General features: G+C 55.7%; 3 protein-coding genes across 4 annotated transcripts; 1 reads left to right on the forward strand and 2 right to left on the reverse strand.

The window, feature by feature from the left end:
- Nucleotides 1-387: 387 nt before the first annotated feature.
- NPB (neuropeptide B) lies at nt 388-947 on the reverse strand. Its single transcript, XM_061141260.1, has 2 exons — nt 690-947; nt 388-609 (listed from the first exon to the last, which is right to left on the reverse strand). The coding sequence occupies exons 1-2, from the start codon at nt 930-932 to the stop codon at nt 481-483; spliced, it is 372 nt and encodes a 123-aa protein (XP_060997243.1). The 5' UTR covers nt 933-947; the 3' UTR covers nt 388-480.
- A 2173-nt stretch (nt 948-3120) lies between these two features.
- ANAPC11 (anaphase promoting complex subunit 11) lies at nt 3121-8300 on the reverse strand. 2 transcript variants are annotated; one of them, XM_061144518.1, is made up of 3 exons: nt 8108-8300; nt 7600-7774; nt 3121-3468 (listed from the first exon to the last, which is right to left on the reverse strand). In XM_061144518.1, exons 2-3 carry the CDS (start codon nt 7706-7708, stop codon nt 3323-3325), a joined length of 255 nt encoding a protein of 84 aa, XP_061000501.1. In that variant the 5' UTR covers nt 7709-7774; nt 8108-8300; the 3' UTR covers nt 3121-3322. The 2 variants fall into 2 exon arrangements, with proteins under 2 accessions (XP_061000501.1, XP_061000499.1); XM_061144516.1 differs by having other exon boundaries at nt 7600-7720; nt 8108-8296.
- A 27-nt stretch (nt 8301-8327) lies between these two features.
- Nucleotides 8328-12264, forward strand: ALYREF (Aly/REF export factor). Its single transcript, XM_061144515.1, has 6 exons — nt 8328-8727; nt 9200-9331; nt 10820-10967; nt 11522-11585; nt 11686-11863; nt 11957-12264. Exons 1-6 carry the CDS (start codon nt 8491-8493, stop codon nt 11969-11971), a joined length of 774 nt encoding a protein of 257 aa, XP_061000498.1. The 5' UTR covers nt 8328-8490; the 3' UTR covers nt 11972-12264.
- The last annotated feature ends 1772 nt before the right edge of the window (nt 12265-14036 follow it).

The following is a 14036-nucleotide window of genomic DNA, read 5'->3' on the forward strand; positions in this document are numbered from 1 at the left end:
TTTTGAGCTGGCATGATAGACTTCATGGCTAGTAGGGGACACAGGCAGCACTTCCTAGGAGGATCCAGGAGCTGCCTGAACAAAAGCAGGGAGGGGGCGGGGTATGGAGCGGAGCCTTGCAGAGCCAGATGCAGGGCTCCAGAAGATGTCTGGGTTTGATGTGGCCCGAGGCCCACAGAAAGTTCCCAGCAGCATTTTACCAGCAGTGGTTCTTAGGAACTCCTGTACAAGTGTCTCCGTGAAACCTGGTGACCTGGCTGCTGTCTGCACACCTAGGTGAGCAGAGTACAGGTGTGGAGATTCTGGAGACGCCCACTCCACCCGCTGTGCCCACCTTCCAGAGGCTGCCAGTCATTTATTCATTAAGCCATTTACTATGGGGATGGATAGGCGGTGCTGGGTGCCATCTAGCGCCAGGACGGGGGCGGGCCCGCGGGTGCCCTGGGCATTTAGGCTGGGTCCAGGTGCCGGGGTCGGGGCTCACTTGCTGCGACAGTCCGAGGCACTGAGCGACAGGAAGACATCGGCCTTGCACTGGAAAGTGGCGCGGCCATCGGGGAGCGGCTCGCAGCTCTGCAAGTTGGGGGTGACCTCCTCGACGCACACGGCCTAGGGGCGAGATGGGATGGAAAGATAAGGGGGCGCCTGCACACTCCAGCGCTCCGCACCCAACAGTGCCCATTACTCACGAGACTCCGCAGGTTGGGGTGCATCTCCCGGAAGGTGCCGGCCCCTCCCAGGGATCGCGTGCCCCCGCGGGACTCGGAGCGCCGTGCGTACGGTGACCTGTGGAAGCCGGACAGCAGTCCTGCGGCGCGGCCCACGGAGTAGTACCCCGGCCCCGCCGTCGGCTTGTACCACGCGAGGCCGGGGGACGCCAGCAGTAAGCAGAGCGCCAGAGCGGCAGCCTCCAGCGTCGCGGGCCCGGCCATGGGTACTCGGTGGCAGCGGGCGGCGGGGCGCGGAACGGCAGCACCCGCGCCTTATATCGCGGCGGGGGCGGGGCGCGGCGGGGCGGGGCGCGAGGGCGGGCGCCGGTGGCACGGGCCTCCGCATCCTGGAGGAAGAAGCCCGCGCGGGGTTCAGAGCCTCTTGGGCACAGGGGCACGCTGGAGAAAGATGGTCCAGGGCTTAGGGGGGATGCGACACCTCCTTCCTCCCCACCGCCGCCCACCTCCCCGTTTCTGGCCCACTCAACTCTTGCTGGGAGGCAGCCCCCAGGCCCCTCCCACAGACCTTAGTCCGACGGCGCCCCAGCCCCGAGTCATCCCCCGGGGACTGTACCCTGTACCCCGGAGACAAGGAGCAGTTGTCTCCCTTACCCCGGGGACAAGGAGCAGTTCCCACCCTAAAGGGAGCTGACCAGAGGGCCAGGCTTCTGGATGAGGCACTGAAATCTAAGAGGGCCCGGGGTGGGGAGGGCAGAGGTGGGTTTCACACCTATTAGAGTTTTATACCACTGACCTGGTCCTCAAATAGAGCTGGCAGGACAGGCAGGATGGCTCCCAGGACAGACGAGGAGGGGAGGCCAGAGGAGAGTCTGTACAGAGGTAGGTGCTGTGGCCCTGTGCCACTGTGGCAGAGGAAGAGATGAGATGATTATGGGCCCTGAGAGGACCTGGCAGGGCCCTTGAGCTTCCTGCGAGGGAGCCAATGGCTGGGCTCTGGGTGTGTTCTGGGCCTGGCAGGTAGCTCTGTGTCCCACTTGAAGGGACCACGCAGGCCCTGGGAGGACCAGGCTGGAACCCAGTAAAGAATGGAGAGGAGCCCACCTGGCAGCGAAGTGGGAGTGGCCTGCCTGGAGGACTGTCTGACCTGTGGCAAGCTTGAGACCCCTGGGGTGAGGGCACCTGTCCCGGTGTGCCAGGGCTAAAAGCCTGGAGGCTCGTCTCACGGTCTGGCACCCTAGGCATGTGGGTACCTCCTGTCACGGGGAGAATTCCCCAGGGAAGGCAGAACTCCAGGGAGGGGAGGTGAGCAGGGGCAGGCCAGACGGAGGCCAGGCCACCCTGTGGGATCCTCTGCAGCCGCCACAGCCCACTTCCCAGTGAGGGCTGGTCTTCCTACTGGTCTGTGAACTCAGTGACCATGGATCCAGACACGCTGTAGATAGGCACTTAGAATTCAGAGTTACTGCCTAGAGCCCAAGAGCTAAATGGGAGCACACAGGAGGCTGAGTCCAAGGGCCCAAGACGGAGGGCACACAGCAGGTGACATAAGGCTTACTCAGCTGCCCCTCCTCCTGCTCACACTTTCCAAACACCCTGGCCACGTGCCTTCCCAGGACAAACCAGTACAAGGGCCCTGGCAGCTGGGTTTCTGGGCAAGGAGCACATGACCTCCAGGTTCTGTGAGGGTTCTTTCCCTCTGGGCACAATGGTCCAGACCATGTACCGCCCCACCTTCTCCCCTGGGGACTGGTGCTCAGAAACCAGCTACCCACTGGGCAGAAGGCATTACAGGGACACGGGGCAGTGACCCCAGGTGGGGGGAGGTCATCGAGAATAGACTGGAAGGAGCCCATGCTCACAAGACATGCAGCTTACGGCGGCTGCCATCCAGAAGCTGCTCAAAACCCTAGGGCTGGTTCCTTGCCCCCGCCCCACACCAGGCCACCAGCCAACGGGAGCTGAGGTGGAACAGAGGTGCCCAAAGGGTGTCCCAAGGGCTGTCCTTCCCTAGTTGGGGAGACCCTCAGACACCTGCGGACACACATCCTGATGTCGAGGACATTGGCCCTGACAAGCAGCTGGGAGAAAGGGACTGAGACCACGGATCACAGCCACCTTAGCAAAGCCCTCTTAGCACAGCCAGCACCTACTCAGGGACAGCCTTCCAGAGGAAGGAAGCATGGCAGTGCCTGCCAGCTGTGTCCAGCCAGGGTCCCAGCCACCAGCCTGAAGAGCAGGCCCCCGGCCTCTCTACCCCACCAGGCTCTTCCAGCCAAAGCCCACTCCTCCCACCCTGGCTCCTCTGGCTGATCCCCGGTTCCTTCTCCAGGGGTGTGACTCAGGGCCTCTCAGCATCGCATTGGGATGTTTATTCATGAGTTTTCATACTGTCGCACACCGAGGCTGCCTCAGCACCAAGAAAACAAGCCACTGGAGCCTCCGGCCAGGCTTAGGTGGTTTAATGAGTTTTATTTATTGGATAAAAGTGTCAACCTTGTGATGGGAGAAAACAAACGCAGCTCCAGTCCTCATTTCAACCCTGTCAGAGCCCAGAGGAGACTGTCCCCGTGCAGGAGACAGCCACCCAGAGCCACTGTGGGGGCGAGGCCATCTCAGGGTGAGGGCAGGGGCATTGGGCAGCGCGGACGGCCTCACTCCTTGAACTTCCACTCCTGGCGGCACATGGGGCAGTGCTGCTGCACCTGCTGCGCGTTCAGCCACTTGAGGATGCAGTGCATGTGGAAGCAATGTGAGCACTGGCCCCACACCAGCGGGCAGTCGTCACCCGGCACCTTGCCTGCGGGAGGGACGAGAGGGCCTGTGAGTCACCCAGAGCACAGAACAAGTCCGATGGGGGAAGCGTGCCCAGGGTGGCCTCAGGGCTCAGAGAGAACAGGAATCCGGAAAGAAACCACGGATTCGGCCGGGCAGCCGCCTCTACATGAACCTCTGCAAAGACCACCCGGGCTGCTTCCACCTCCATGCGGGAGCAGCTCTCCGGGAGCTCAGCAGCAGGAAGAGCTCTGGCCGGGGCCGAACCCCCACCCACTGGCCTCCCAGGGCCTGGGCCCATCTGCAGACACACTGCAGCTCTGCCATTTGGCACCCGTGATGCCAAAAAGGTTACATCACTGTGTCAAGGCGCCTGCACAGGTGACCTGCCTCTGAGCGGCAAACCATTCCTCTTGATCAAGGTGAGGTGAGCTGGGGCCTTAGAAACTAGATGTCGCCATCTCCAGGCAGCAGGGACCCAATTCAGTGCCAGGGAGCAGGTCGGGGACTCAGGTGCTTATGGCCCAGCCTGTTGGCAGCTGGGAGTGACATGGCACTACCTCCTATTTCCTTCCCATTTCTATCCTACCTCCAAGGTCCAAAGGACCTGGTGCTGGCCCTCCAGCCCACACACCTGCAAATGCTACTGCTGTGAAGAGGGCCTAGCATCAAGAAAAACAAAGCCTCTGATTTTTAAGGATCTAGAAAACCCTACACACAGCTGGTGCCGGCAGAGTACAATGTCCTCCCCCAGCCACAAGCAGGTAGGTCCCCATGAGCAGAGGGGAGCTGCAGCTTGCTGCCTCCACCCTCTCTCGGGGAGCCATTCCCCCAAACCATTGCCATGGGGGCCCTTCATGCCTATCAAGCATGAGCCAAATCCAGAAGTCACTAGGGCACACAGTGCACCAGCCAGATAAGCTGGGGTGAACAGGAGACATCTTGCCCACGAAGTAGTTCCTAAGTGCTGGCCTGGTCACCTGTGGTCCTGGTCGTCTCTCTTGACACCAGACACAGGGACAGTTGACTTAAAGAGGTAACACCATGGCTAAGCCACATGGCACTGCTTGCAAGACCTAATGGAGCACCTGCTCTGAGCTGCACAAGGAGCTGGAAACCTGATCTGAGCGCTTGTCTAAACCTCACAGTGCTCCGCAGTCTCCATCACCCCACCGACATCTCACCGACAGACAGGAGGCCGGAGCCACATGACTCACGAGGCCAGCTGCCAGTGCCTGAAGGGAGCACGCCGACCAGGAGGCTGGTGTGGGTGCCAGGTCTTAAATATCCTTCAATGGCTGCTGAAAACCTGCACCTCCTTCCCAGTTTGGGAGCAGCCCTTGCCCCACAGTGGTACATTCACCCTATGGAGTCAGACAGATGGGCACTGTTATCTTCTTACTCTCTTGTTTGGGGCAGTGTTTCTCAATCTTTTTTTTAACTTTTTATTTTGCATTGGGATGTAGCCAATTAACAACATTGTGATAATTTCAGGTGAACAGTGAAGGGACGCAGCTATACATATACATGGATCCTTTCTCCATGGATCCTTCCCCCCCACCCCCCGCAAACCCTCAATCTTTTAAAAGTAATCCTCTCTAAAACAAAACATCACTCCTTTTCTGAATCTTTTATGACAAAACAACCAAAAAACAATTTACTTGGCAAATACAAAACTATCTAGCTCACTCTGCTTCCCAGGCTGGGGTGGGAGGGCGAGATGGATGGCCCTGTGCCAGGAGCCCACAGGGTGTGACACCTGATTTCTGTTGGTTCCCACCCCCACCTCACCCCCACCCAGGGTCTTTCCAACCTCAGCAGAACTATGCTTGGAATCACCCCTAACACATTAGAGACCTAACAAATAGAGGATGCAAGAGGATACACAGGGCCCAGCTAGCCTACCGGCAGGAGGACCCTAACCATTGTGTCCATTCGTGGGGAATCTGACATCACCTTCCATGCTGACAGTGACTCATGCTAAGTGTCGGTGGGATCCTCTCCATAAGACTTTCACTCACAAAGCCCTGAGACAAGCAGCGGGTTTATCACAGTCTGAGTCACTCTGGATTCTTCGTAGGAATTCCATCTCAGCAGAGAAATCCAGCATCACTTGATCTGTAGAGAAGGCACCCTGGGCTGACCAAACGCTTTGATCATTACAGCTGGCTCACAACCAGCAAATCCAAAGTGCAGCCTCTAAACCCCCCTCTTCCCAGCAGTCAGCACACCTCAGCCAGCCCCACACACTGGGTTCCACAGGCTGCATGCAACCCCTAGTGCCATCTTTGACACACAGGCTCACTCACCCACACTGAGTCAAGGGCATGACCACATAAATGCTACCCTAGAACTTTTCTTTTCAGAAGCCACATCTGCTGCTGAGAAAGTTGCAAGTACCTACCCATAACCTGTGTTGTACCTTTGAGAAAGGGTGGTTTTAGGATTTCCCTGGTGGTACAGTGGATAGGAATCCACCTGCCAATGCAGAGGACATGGGTTCAATCCCTGGGCCTGGAAGATTCCACATGCTGCAGAGCAACTAAACCCAAGCAATGCAACTGCTGAAGCCTGTGCGCCTAGAGCCTGTGCTCCGCAAGAAGAGAAGCCACCGCAACTAGAGTAGTGCTCCCTCAACTAGAAAAAGCCTGCATGTAGTAACAAGACCCAACTGAACCCTCCCCCCTCCAAAAAAAGGGTGGTTTTGAATGGATTAAACCAAGCCAGACCTTGTGTTCTATTCTCTCTCCCTGTTACATAAAATCTCATCAAGTAGAATCAATCACTGATTTCCTAAGATTATATCCCAGCCTGATTAAATCAGGATGGATTAGCCCATAGGTGATGAGATTTCCTCTCATCAGATGTAAAGATTTAAGACTAGGATAAAATGATATTTGCACTAAAATTCAATTATTTGAATTTCACTGTAAGAAGCAAAGATCTAGTACTTTTCTGATGTTCATGGCCCCACAGTACAGGCCCGGTCATTGACTTCTCAGTGGTCCCCAAGTCTCACCTTTCTCTTGGGAACACCTTCGTTCCCTAGGCAAAGTCTTAGACCCTTCCTGCTGCTTCTGGTTCACTTGGGTCTGACTAAAAACTACATTCACTGGTGCAAAAATCTCCTTTTGACCCAAATACTTTCACTTCACAGAACACACTGGAGACAAAGGAACAATGCCAGACACCGCAAAGATGAAATCTGATAAAACCTGAGGTCAGGCACTCTGCAAGACAACACGTTCTGAAAGAATCAGATGTCTACAGGGAATTCCCTGGTGGTCCAGTGGTTAAGAATCTGCCTTCCAATGCAGGGGATGTGGGTTTGATCCCTGGTCTAGGAACTAAGACCCCACATGATACAAGACAACTGAACCCATGGAACACAACTAGAGAGAAGCCTGCCCAATGCAATGAAGGTCCCTATGCAGCCAAAAATAAATAAATAAAAACAAATAATTAGATGTCTCAAAGGCGATAGAGAAGTTGAAGCAAAACTATTCTAGATTAAGTAGTGAAGGGAAAAAGTGATCACACTTTGGGTCTTGGCTCACACCACCCAACAATAAAAAAACATTTGAGGACAACTAAAGATATCTGAACAAGGACTAGGGATGAGGGGCAACGGTAAGTCAATATGTTGTCTGAGGTGACAACAGTGCTGGGTAAAAGTCAGCACTGAAGTGGGGCATCACATTTAGCATTTACTATGGCTTCCCTGGTGGCTCAGTGGTAAAGAACCGGCCTGACAAGGCAGGAGACATTTAGCATTTACTTTAAAACAGCTGGGCAAAAACAACCAGATATGAAAACGTGTTATTCATCGTTTATGTGCTGGATTGAGGGGGAAACTTTGTAACATTACATTTTTTGTTGTTGACTTGAATTTTTCAAATAAAATGTCTTAACACATCTTTGTGTTCCACGTGTCTCATAGTGACTTTTATCAGGATAGGAAACTGTGCTCTTTTCCTTACAAAACTTTTGACGGGATCTTTGTACAAATATGGGCCCAAACAGCCTGGCTTTTCTCTATCAACTTTTCTTGAGAAGAGGAAACCAAACCCCAGGAACGCTGTGCAAGTACTTCTGGTGACACGCCAAGGCCAGAGGATAGGCACAGCTCGAGAGACAGCGGGCAGGGGGCACTCACAGTCCGGGCAGCAGCCATTGAAGGCCATCCGGCAGATGCCGCAGTTCTCGTCGTTGGCTACCCAGAGCCAAGTGGCCACGCCGTTCCAGCATTTGATCTTCACCTTCATGGCGCGAGGAGCCTGCGGGGAGGGAAGAGACCACCGGGCTGTGCTGAGTCTGCAGAGCTACGGCACCTGGAAACCAAAGAAGGGGTGTCGCCCCAAGGGTCCAGCGCAGGCAACAGTGGCCGCCGAAGGGCAATAAGAGATGTCTGCAAGGGGGCTGGGGCGGGGGCCGGGTCCTCGGGAAGACTGGGAGGACCGGTGTTGGTCCTTCGCCAACACCGCACTTCTGCCCCGACATCCGCAGAAGGGGTCGTCAGCTTTCTTTAACAACCGCAGAAACGCGCCGTGCGCTACTTCCGAAAGGGACACGACTGACGGGGCTGAGAGATGGAGACCCAAGCCCGCTGCCTACGAGGTCACCCCGGAAACAACCCCGGCGCGGGCCGCACGGGCCGCACTCACTCGGGCCGCCGGACTAGGGTGCGGGGTCCTGGTGCGGTGGGGGAGGGGCAAGGGAGGGGCGCCAAGCTCGGCCACGCCCCCAACGGCCGCGCCCCCGCCGATCTAACTGCGCGCGGCCCCACCCGCCTTCAGTTGGCAGCGCCGGCCCCGCGCGGGAAGGTATATAAACGCCTGTGGCAGCGGCTCGGCACTTCTCAGAGGCGCCCGCCGAGCTCCTTGGTTCAGCGCGCACGCGCGGCCTCGCCCCCTGAGACGCCGAAGGCCAGCAGCCAATCCGCGGTCGCTCTGAGGACGCGGCACCGGAAAACCCCCGAGCGGCGCTGGAAGTGACGCGCCGACGTGCTGACGCGCGGGCTCGAGCCGAGGCCGATTCCGCGCCCGCCATGGCCGACAAAATGGATATGTCTCTGGACGACATCATTAAGCTGAACCGGAGCCAGCGAGGCGGCCGCGGCGGGGGCAGGGGCCGCGGCCGGGCCGGCTCCCAGGGTGGCCGCGGCGGCGGGGCCCAGGCCGCCGCGCGAGTGAACCGAGGCGGCGGACCCATTCGGAATCGGCCGGCTATCGCCCGCGGCGCGGCGGGCGGCGGCGGCAGGAACCGGCCGGCGCCCTACAGCAGGGTGAGTGTGGAGACCGGGTGGCGGGCCGCGGCGAGGGAGCGAACCGGCAGGGCGGCGCACGGGCGACCGGCCAGGCGGCCGGCCGACCGACGGGGCCGGGGGGCGCGGGCGCCGGCCGGCTCGGCGGGCGGGAAGGTCGCACGCCTGGTGGGCCCCAAGGCGGAGACCCTGGCGGCCTTTGTCTTAACAGGGCGCCCGGCCTCACGGCGCTGAGGGCTGAGGGGCCGTTGGTTGTCGCGACCGCCCCGGTGGCGGGAAGTTGGTTGGAGGGAATCGAGAAGTTGCGGGACGTGTGGCCTTGGCGGCAGGGTACGGCCTGACGCGGGCGAGAAGCGGGGGCTGCGGGTTTCTCTCAGCGCCTGCCTCCCCGCCGTGATGGGGGGAGGGTCTTGCTGTGGCCATGGGGGCGAGGGCGAGCCCTGGAGTGAGACTCACAGATCTTTTTCTGTTCTTGTGTTTTCTTTTCCCTCAGCCGAAACAACTTCCTGACAAATGGCAGCATGACCTTTTCGATAGCGGTTTTGGGGGTGGTGCCGGCGTGGAGACCGGTGGGAAACTGCTGGTGTCAAATCTGGATTTTGGAGTGTCCGACGCTGATATTCAGGTAAGGGACTGGAGTTTCTTGGTGGGCGGGTCACTCCGCACTGAATTGGTTGTGGTGTTTGGGACTTGGCCCTGAATCCCCCCCACATACCTTGGGACGACAAGCTTTCCCAGGCACCCAAGGGCCAGCCACTGTCCCCTGTGAGGGGCTCCAGGAATGCAGAGCAGAGGTCGAGCTAGAGTTGAAAGCTTGACCAGTGTGTCAGTTTGTGCTGGAAGACAGGCCCCAGCTTAGTCTGAGGCGCTGCTGTTCTTCCTTGCTAAGACATGTTCTGTAGATGAAGGCACTCTGGCCCAAGCTCTTCTGACAGAAACTTGGTTGAAGGCTCCATTTCTGTTCCTGGAAGAGCTAGGCTACTTGCTTTCTTTACTTTTTGCTTGTTTTAATGGTTTGTTGGGAGGAGAAAGCACTTCCTTTGTAGACCTCATATAGCACAGAAGCAGGATGGTGCCAGCGTCACTCTGGCTCCATTTGCCTTAAGCCCTATGTCTTACTTGTAATTTCATCCCCTGTCTTCTCACTTATCCTCACCCCCTGGGTTTTGTTAGTGGCATGATTCTCAAACATCTTTGGTTGAAGCCTGTTTTTTTTTCCTCTCTTTCTTTCCTCCCCTTTTTCTTTTTTTCCTTTTCTTTTCTTTTTTTGGTTGAACCCCAAAGGCCTTTAAACTTGCTGCCTAAAATGGTTAAGTAATGACATCTTGGGGGTCAGTCCAGGAGATGGCTGGGCAGGGTACTGGGCCTTCCTGGGTTCAATTTCCTAGAGCCCAGCCATTTACTTTGCCTTGGGAGGACAGAGCAAGGCCAGTGAGCACTCACAGTGTCTCAACACTTTTTTTAAGGTGGTTTCTGGCATCCACTGGAAACCGCTTTTGGTGAACTCCACTTCCCGCTGTGTGCCTGCGGCCGGAGTAGCCCCACACTCTGGGTTCCCTCTCCAACTCCCAGCCTGCCTGAGGTCAGGGCAGTTTCCATGGCAGCGCTTGACTTCAGGCTTTGCGGCAGGCTTGAGTAGGAGGAGAGGGAAAGGTGAGCCAGAATCTGCCCTGGGGGAGGGGCTGGGTCAGGGCTCCCACTCAGAGGGCCCTTGGAGCTGGTCCACAAGTGGATAGAGCCCCTTGCTCTGTGATCTTGGCCTTGGCTGCTTCTTGGCACAGTCCTTGGGTGTGTTGTAAATATTCCTTTGTTGAAGAAGATAGCAACTTAATCTTTGCCCTTCATTGGTGGGCTTTGTGATCCTTCACCTGCATCATGGTACAGATGTCAGGTTCCCAAGTGGGCAGGAGCCCTCGGGCCCAGCTGCTCTGGGAAATTGCTGTCCCACCTGTCCCATCCCATTCCCCAGGTCCCACCGCCACTGCCCTGCCCAACCACGTGTATGTCTTCCTCCCAGGGAAATACCCCCAAAGTAGTTTACACTTCCAGGGAGTGTCCCTGGGCCACCAGAAGAAAAATTACTTTGCTAACAACTGCTCTTTCTGACTCTCAGGAGCTCTTTGCTGAATTTGGAACTCTGAAGAAGGCGGCTGTGCACTATGACCGATCTGGCCGCAGTTTAGGAACAGCTGACGTGCACTTTGAGCGGAAGGCAGATGCACTAAAAGCTATGAAACAGTACAACGGCGTCCCTTTGGATGGTGCGTTTGGGATTGGACCCAGAAAGGCTGCAGCGCTGTAGCTAGTTTGCGGAGCCAGAGGCTGGCCCCATCCCTGCAAGAGTAGGGTCCCCTCTGCCTGAGGACACTTTGCGTTCGCCCCTTTGTCTCTCTTCCACACTGCCACCTCTCATGCTGCCCCACACATCTGGACCAACCTCTTGTGAACCCCCATCCAGCAAGCTACATCCCTCCCCTCCTTCAGCTCCTTGCGGAAGATTCACTTCTGTGAAGCCTTCTCAGAACCACCATAGTACAACTCTTGAGTGCGGGGCTGTAGTCGTAAAGACAAAGGTACCTTTCTGCTCCTGGGCACCCCGGACACCCGGCAGACACCCAGCTGCACTGGATGAGAAGGAGCGAGGAGGCGCTGGTGGGGCTGTTCTCCCACCAGCATTTCCAGGCTGTCCTCTCGTCGGGAGCGTCGAGATGCACAGTGTCCCTTTCCAGTGCTTACATGGAGGCCAGGGTGCTGCCCCCTAGCAGGCTTCAGAGTCCTCTAACAGGAGCTGGCCCTCTTGTGTTCTCTGCCACAGGCCGCCCCATGAACATTCAGCTTGTCACCTCACAGATTGACACGCAGCGGAGACCTGCACAGAGGTGAGTTCCGGGGCCTCTCTAGTCAGGGCTGGCCTGTGGGGTGTCTCCTCACGCTGCTGGTCTTCCCAGGCATGTGAGCAAAGTTTCCTTTTCTTGCTAGTGTAAACAGAGGTGGGATGACTAGAAACCGTGGTTCAGGAGCTTTCGGTGGCGGCGGCGGCACCCGGAGAGGCACCCGTGGAGGCAGCCGGGGCAGAGGCAGAGGCACCGGCAGGAGTTCAAAGCAGCAGCTTTCCGCAGAAGAATTAGATGCCCAGCTGGATGCTTATAATGCAAGAGTAAGTCACAGAGGAGGGCTGGGTGAGGGTCAATCTCAGACCAACTGGAGGAGGGCCTCATTTTGAGTGAGCACCTCTCTTCCTCTGTTTCAGATGGACACCAGTTAAACAGACCAGCAAATCCGTGCATGGACCAGGACCCAGAAGTCTCGTCCGTGCTCCCTGGCGGGAGGGGGTGACAGACTGGGGCTGTGTGGCCAATGATGGATTTGTTTCTTTTATGTTTTAAAATAGGATTTAAAATTCATGTAAAGGTTTCTTTTTCCCTTTTTTTTTTTTTTTAAATTCTGAAACAGACCTGTTTTGTACTGAGTTATTTTTGGGATAAATTTTACTGGTTGTTGTTGTGGAGAAGGTGGCATTTTCACCTTTGCCATAATAAAATAGAAATGTGTGTAGAACTGGAACTGTTTAATTCATCCCATTCTCAGGGTCCTCACCCGAGCCAGAATGCTGGTGTGATCTGGTCGGCGGGAGGGATGTGGAATCTGAGGAGGAAATGAGGCAGGCCTGCCGGGCACATGGCACCTGGCCTGTGGGTTAGAGTTCTGCAGGAGGGTGCTGGCTGCCACACTGTTCCCGCAGATCCAAACCCCTTTTTCTCACCCCCTCATCCCCCCTGGGTGGGAGGATGTGGAGCAGTGGTCCTCCACACGCAGCCACCTGTTCATTGCCTGTACTGCGAGGTGAGGGGCAGGGCAAGGTGGGGGTGCCCTGTGTTTCTGGCTGATTTCAGGTGACTGCTGGGTTGAGCTGTTCCTTTCCTTTTGGTGCTCTGGTTCTCAGAAATCTGGGTTTAGTAGTTGTGACTTTGCAACATAATCCCCATGTGTTTTTCATCTTTTGTGTCATGAAGGAAAGATCACTGTGTCGGTGTTTTCTTAATTATGTACTTGGTGATGTAGCTAGTGGGAGCTGTGGTAGAATCTCATTTGACCCACAGGGAACTGGGGGAGGTGGGCAGACACTGGTACCCATCTGGACCTCTCCTGGGACAGATTAGAGCAGGATGGTCATGTTACTTGCCCGAATGCTAGTGTGACCTGCCATGCAGTTCCTACGGTTCAAGAGGGGCCAAAATCCCTGTGGGGTACAGGGCATGGACATGTCTTTGGGCCTCCCCTCCTGAGGACATGCCTTTGAGCCACTCAGTTATGCCTACAACCCAGCAAGAGGGAAACTGGAAAATTCTTAAAAGAGATGGCAATACCAGACCACCCTTACCTGTCTCCTGAGAAACCTGTATGCAGGCCAAGAAGCAACAGAACCAGACATGGAAAAACAGACTGGTTCAAAATTGGGAAAGGAGTACTGTCAAGGCTGTATGCTGTCACTCTGCGTATTTAACTTACATGCAGAGTACATCATGCAAAATGCTGGGTTGGATAAACTGGAATCAAGATTGCTGGGAGAAATATCAACAACAACCTCAGATACGCAAATATACCACTCTAAGTGAAGAGGAACTAAAAAACCTCTTGAGGGTGAAAGAGTGAAAAAAGTTAAAACTCAACATTCAAAAAAGAAAGGTCATGGCATCTGGTTCTATCACTTAATGGCAAACAAAAGGGGAAAAAGTGGAAACAGTAACAGATTTTATTTTCTTGGGCTCCATAATCACTGTAGACAGTGACTGCAGCTCTGATGTTAAAAGACACTCCTTGGAAGAAGACTATGATAAACCTGGACAGCTTATTGAAAAGCAGAGAAAGACATCACTTTGTTGATAAAGGTCCATATAGTCAAAGCTATGGTTTTTCCAGTAATCAGGTACAGATATGAGTTGGACCATAAAGCTGAGCCCCGAAGAACTGATGTTTTCAAATTGTGCTGGAGACTTGAGAGTCCCTCGGACAGCAAGATCAAACCAGTCAATCCTAACGGAAATCAACCCTGAATATTCACTAGAAGGACTGATGCTGAAGCTGAAGCTCCAGTACTTTGGCCACCTGATGCAAAGAGCCAACTCATTGGAAAAGACCCTGATGCTGGGAAAGACAGGAGGCAGGAGGAGAGGGGGATGGTGACAGCCTTTTGAGAATAGGGACTAGGGGGAGGGGTAAGGAGGGGCCAGGAGAGTCACCCCAGCCTTAATAGCAGCCGGTGCCTTGGCTCTTCCGGAAGCAGCTGCCATGGTCTGCCGCTCAGATGGCTTCCATGTTTGGGATGAGGC

This window comes from Dama dama, chromosome 5, assembly GCF_033118175.1.
Source record: "Dama dama isolate Ldn47 chromosome 5, ASM3311817v1, whole genome shotgun sequence".
In the NCBI taxonomy this organism is placed as follows: domain Eukaryota; kingdom Metazoa; phylum Chordata; class Mammalia; order Artiodactyla; family Cervidae; genus Dama; species Dama dama.

Excerpts from the sequence above, each read along its gene's own strand:
- NPB (XM_061141260.1), bottom strand. The coding sequence starts at position 932 with ATGGCCGGGCCCGCGACGCTGGAGGCTGCCGCTCTGGCGCTCTGCTTA. Across the intron at positions 610-689 it reads ACCCCAACCTGCGGAGTCTC|GCCGTGTGCGTCGAGGAGGT; the intron begins GTGAGTAATGGG and ends TCTCGCCCCTAG.
- ANAPC11 (XM_061144518.1), bottom strand. The coding sequence starts at position 7,708 with ATGAAGGTGAAGATCAAATGCTGGAACGGCGTGGCCACTTGGCTCTGG. Across the intron at positions 3,469-7,599 it reads CAATGGCTGCTGCCCGGACT|GCAAGGTGCCGGGTGACGAC; the intron begins GTGAGTGCCCCC and ends TCCCTCCCGCAG.
- ALYREF (XM_061144515.1), top strand. The coding sequence starts at position 8,491 with ATGGCCGACAAAATGGATATGTCTCTGGACGACATCATTAAGCTGAAC. Across the intron at positions 9,332-10,819 it reads TGTCCGACGCTGATATTCAG|GAGCTCTTTGCTGAATTTGG; the intron begins GTAAGGGACTGG and ends TCTGACTCTCAG. Across the intron at positions 10,968-11,521 it reads CAACGGCGTCCCTTTGGATG|GCCGCCCCATGAACATTCAG; the intron begins GTGCGTTTGGGA and ends TCTCTGCCACAG.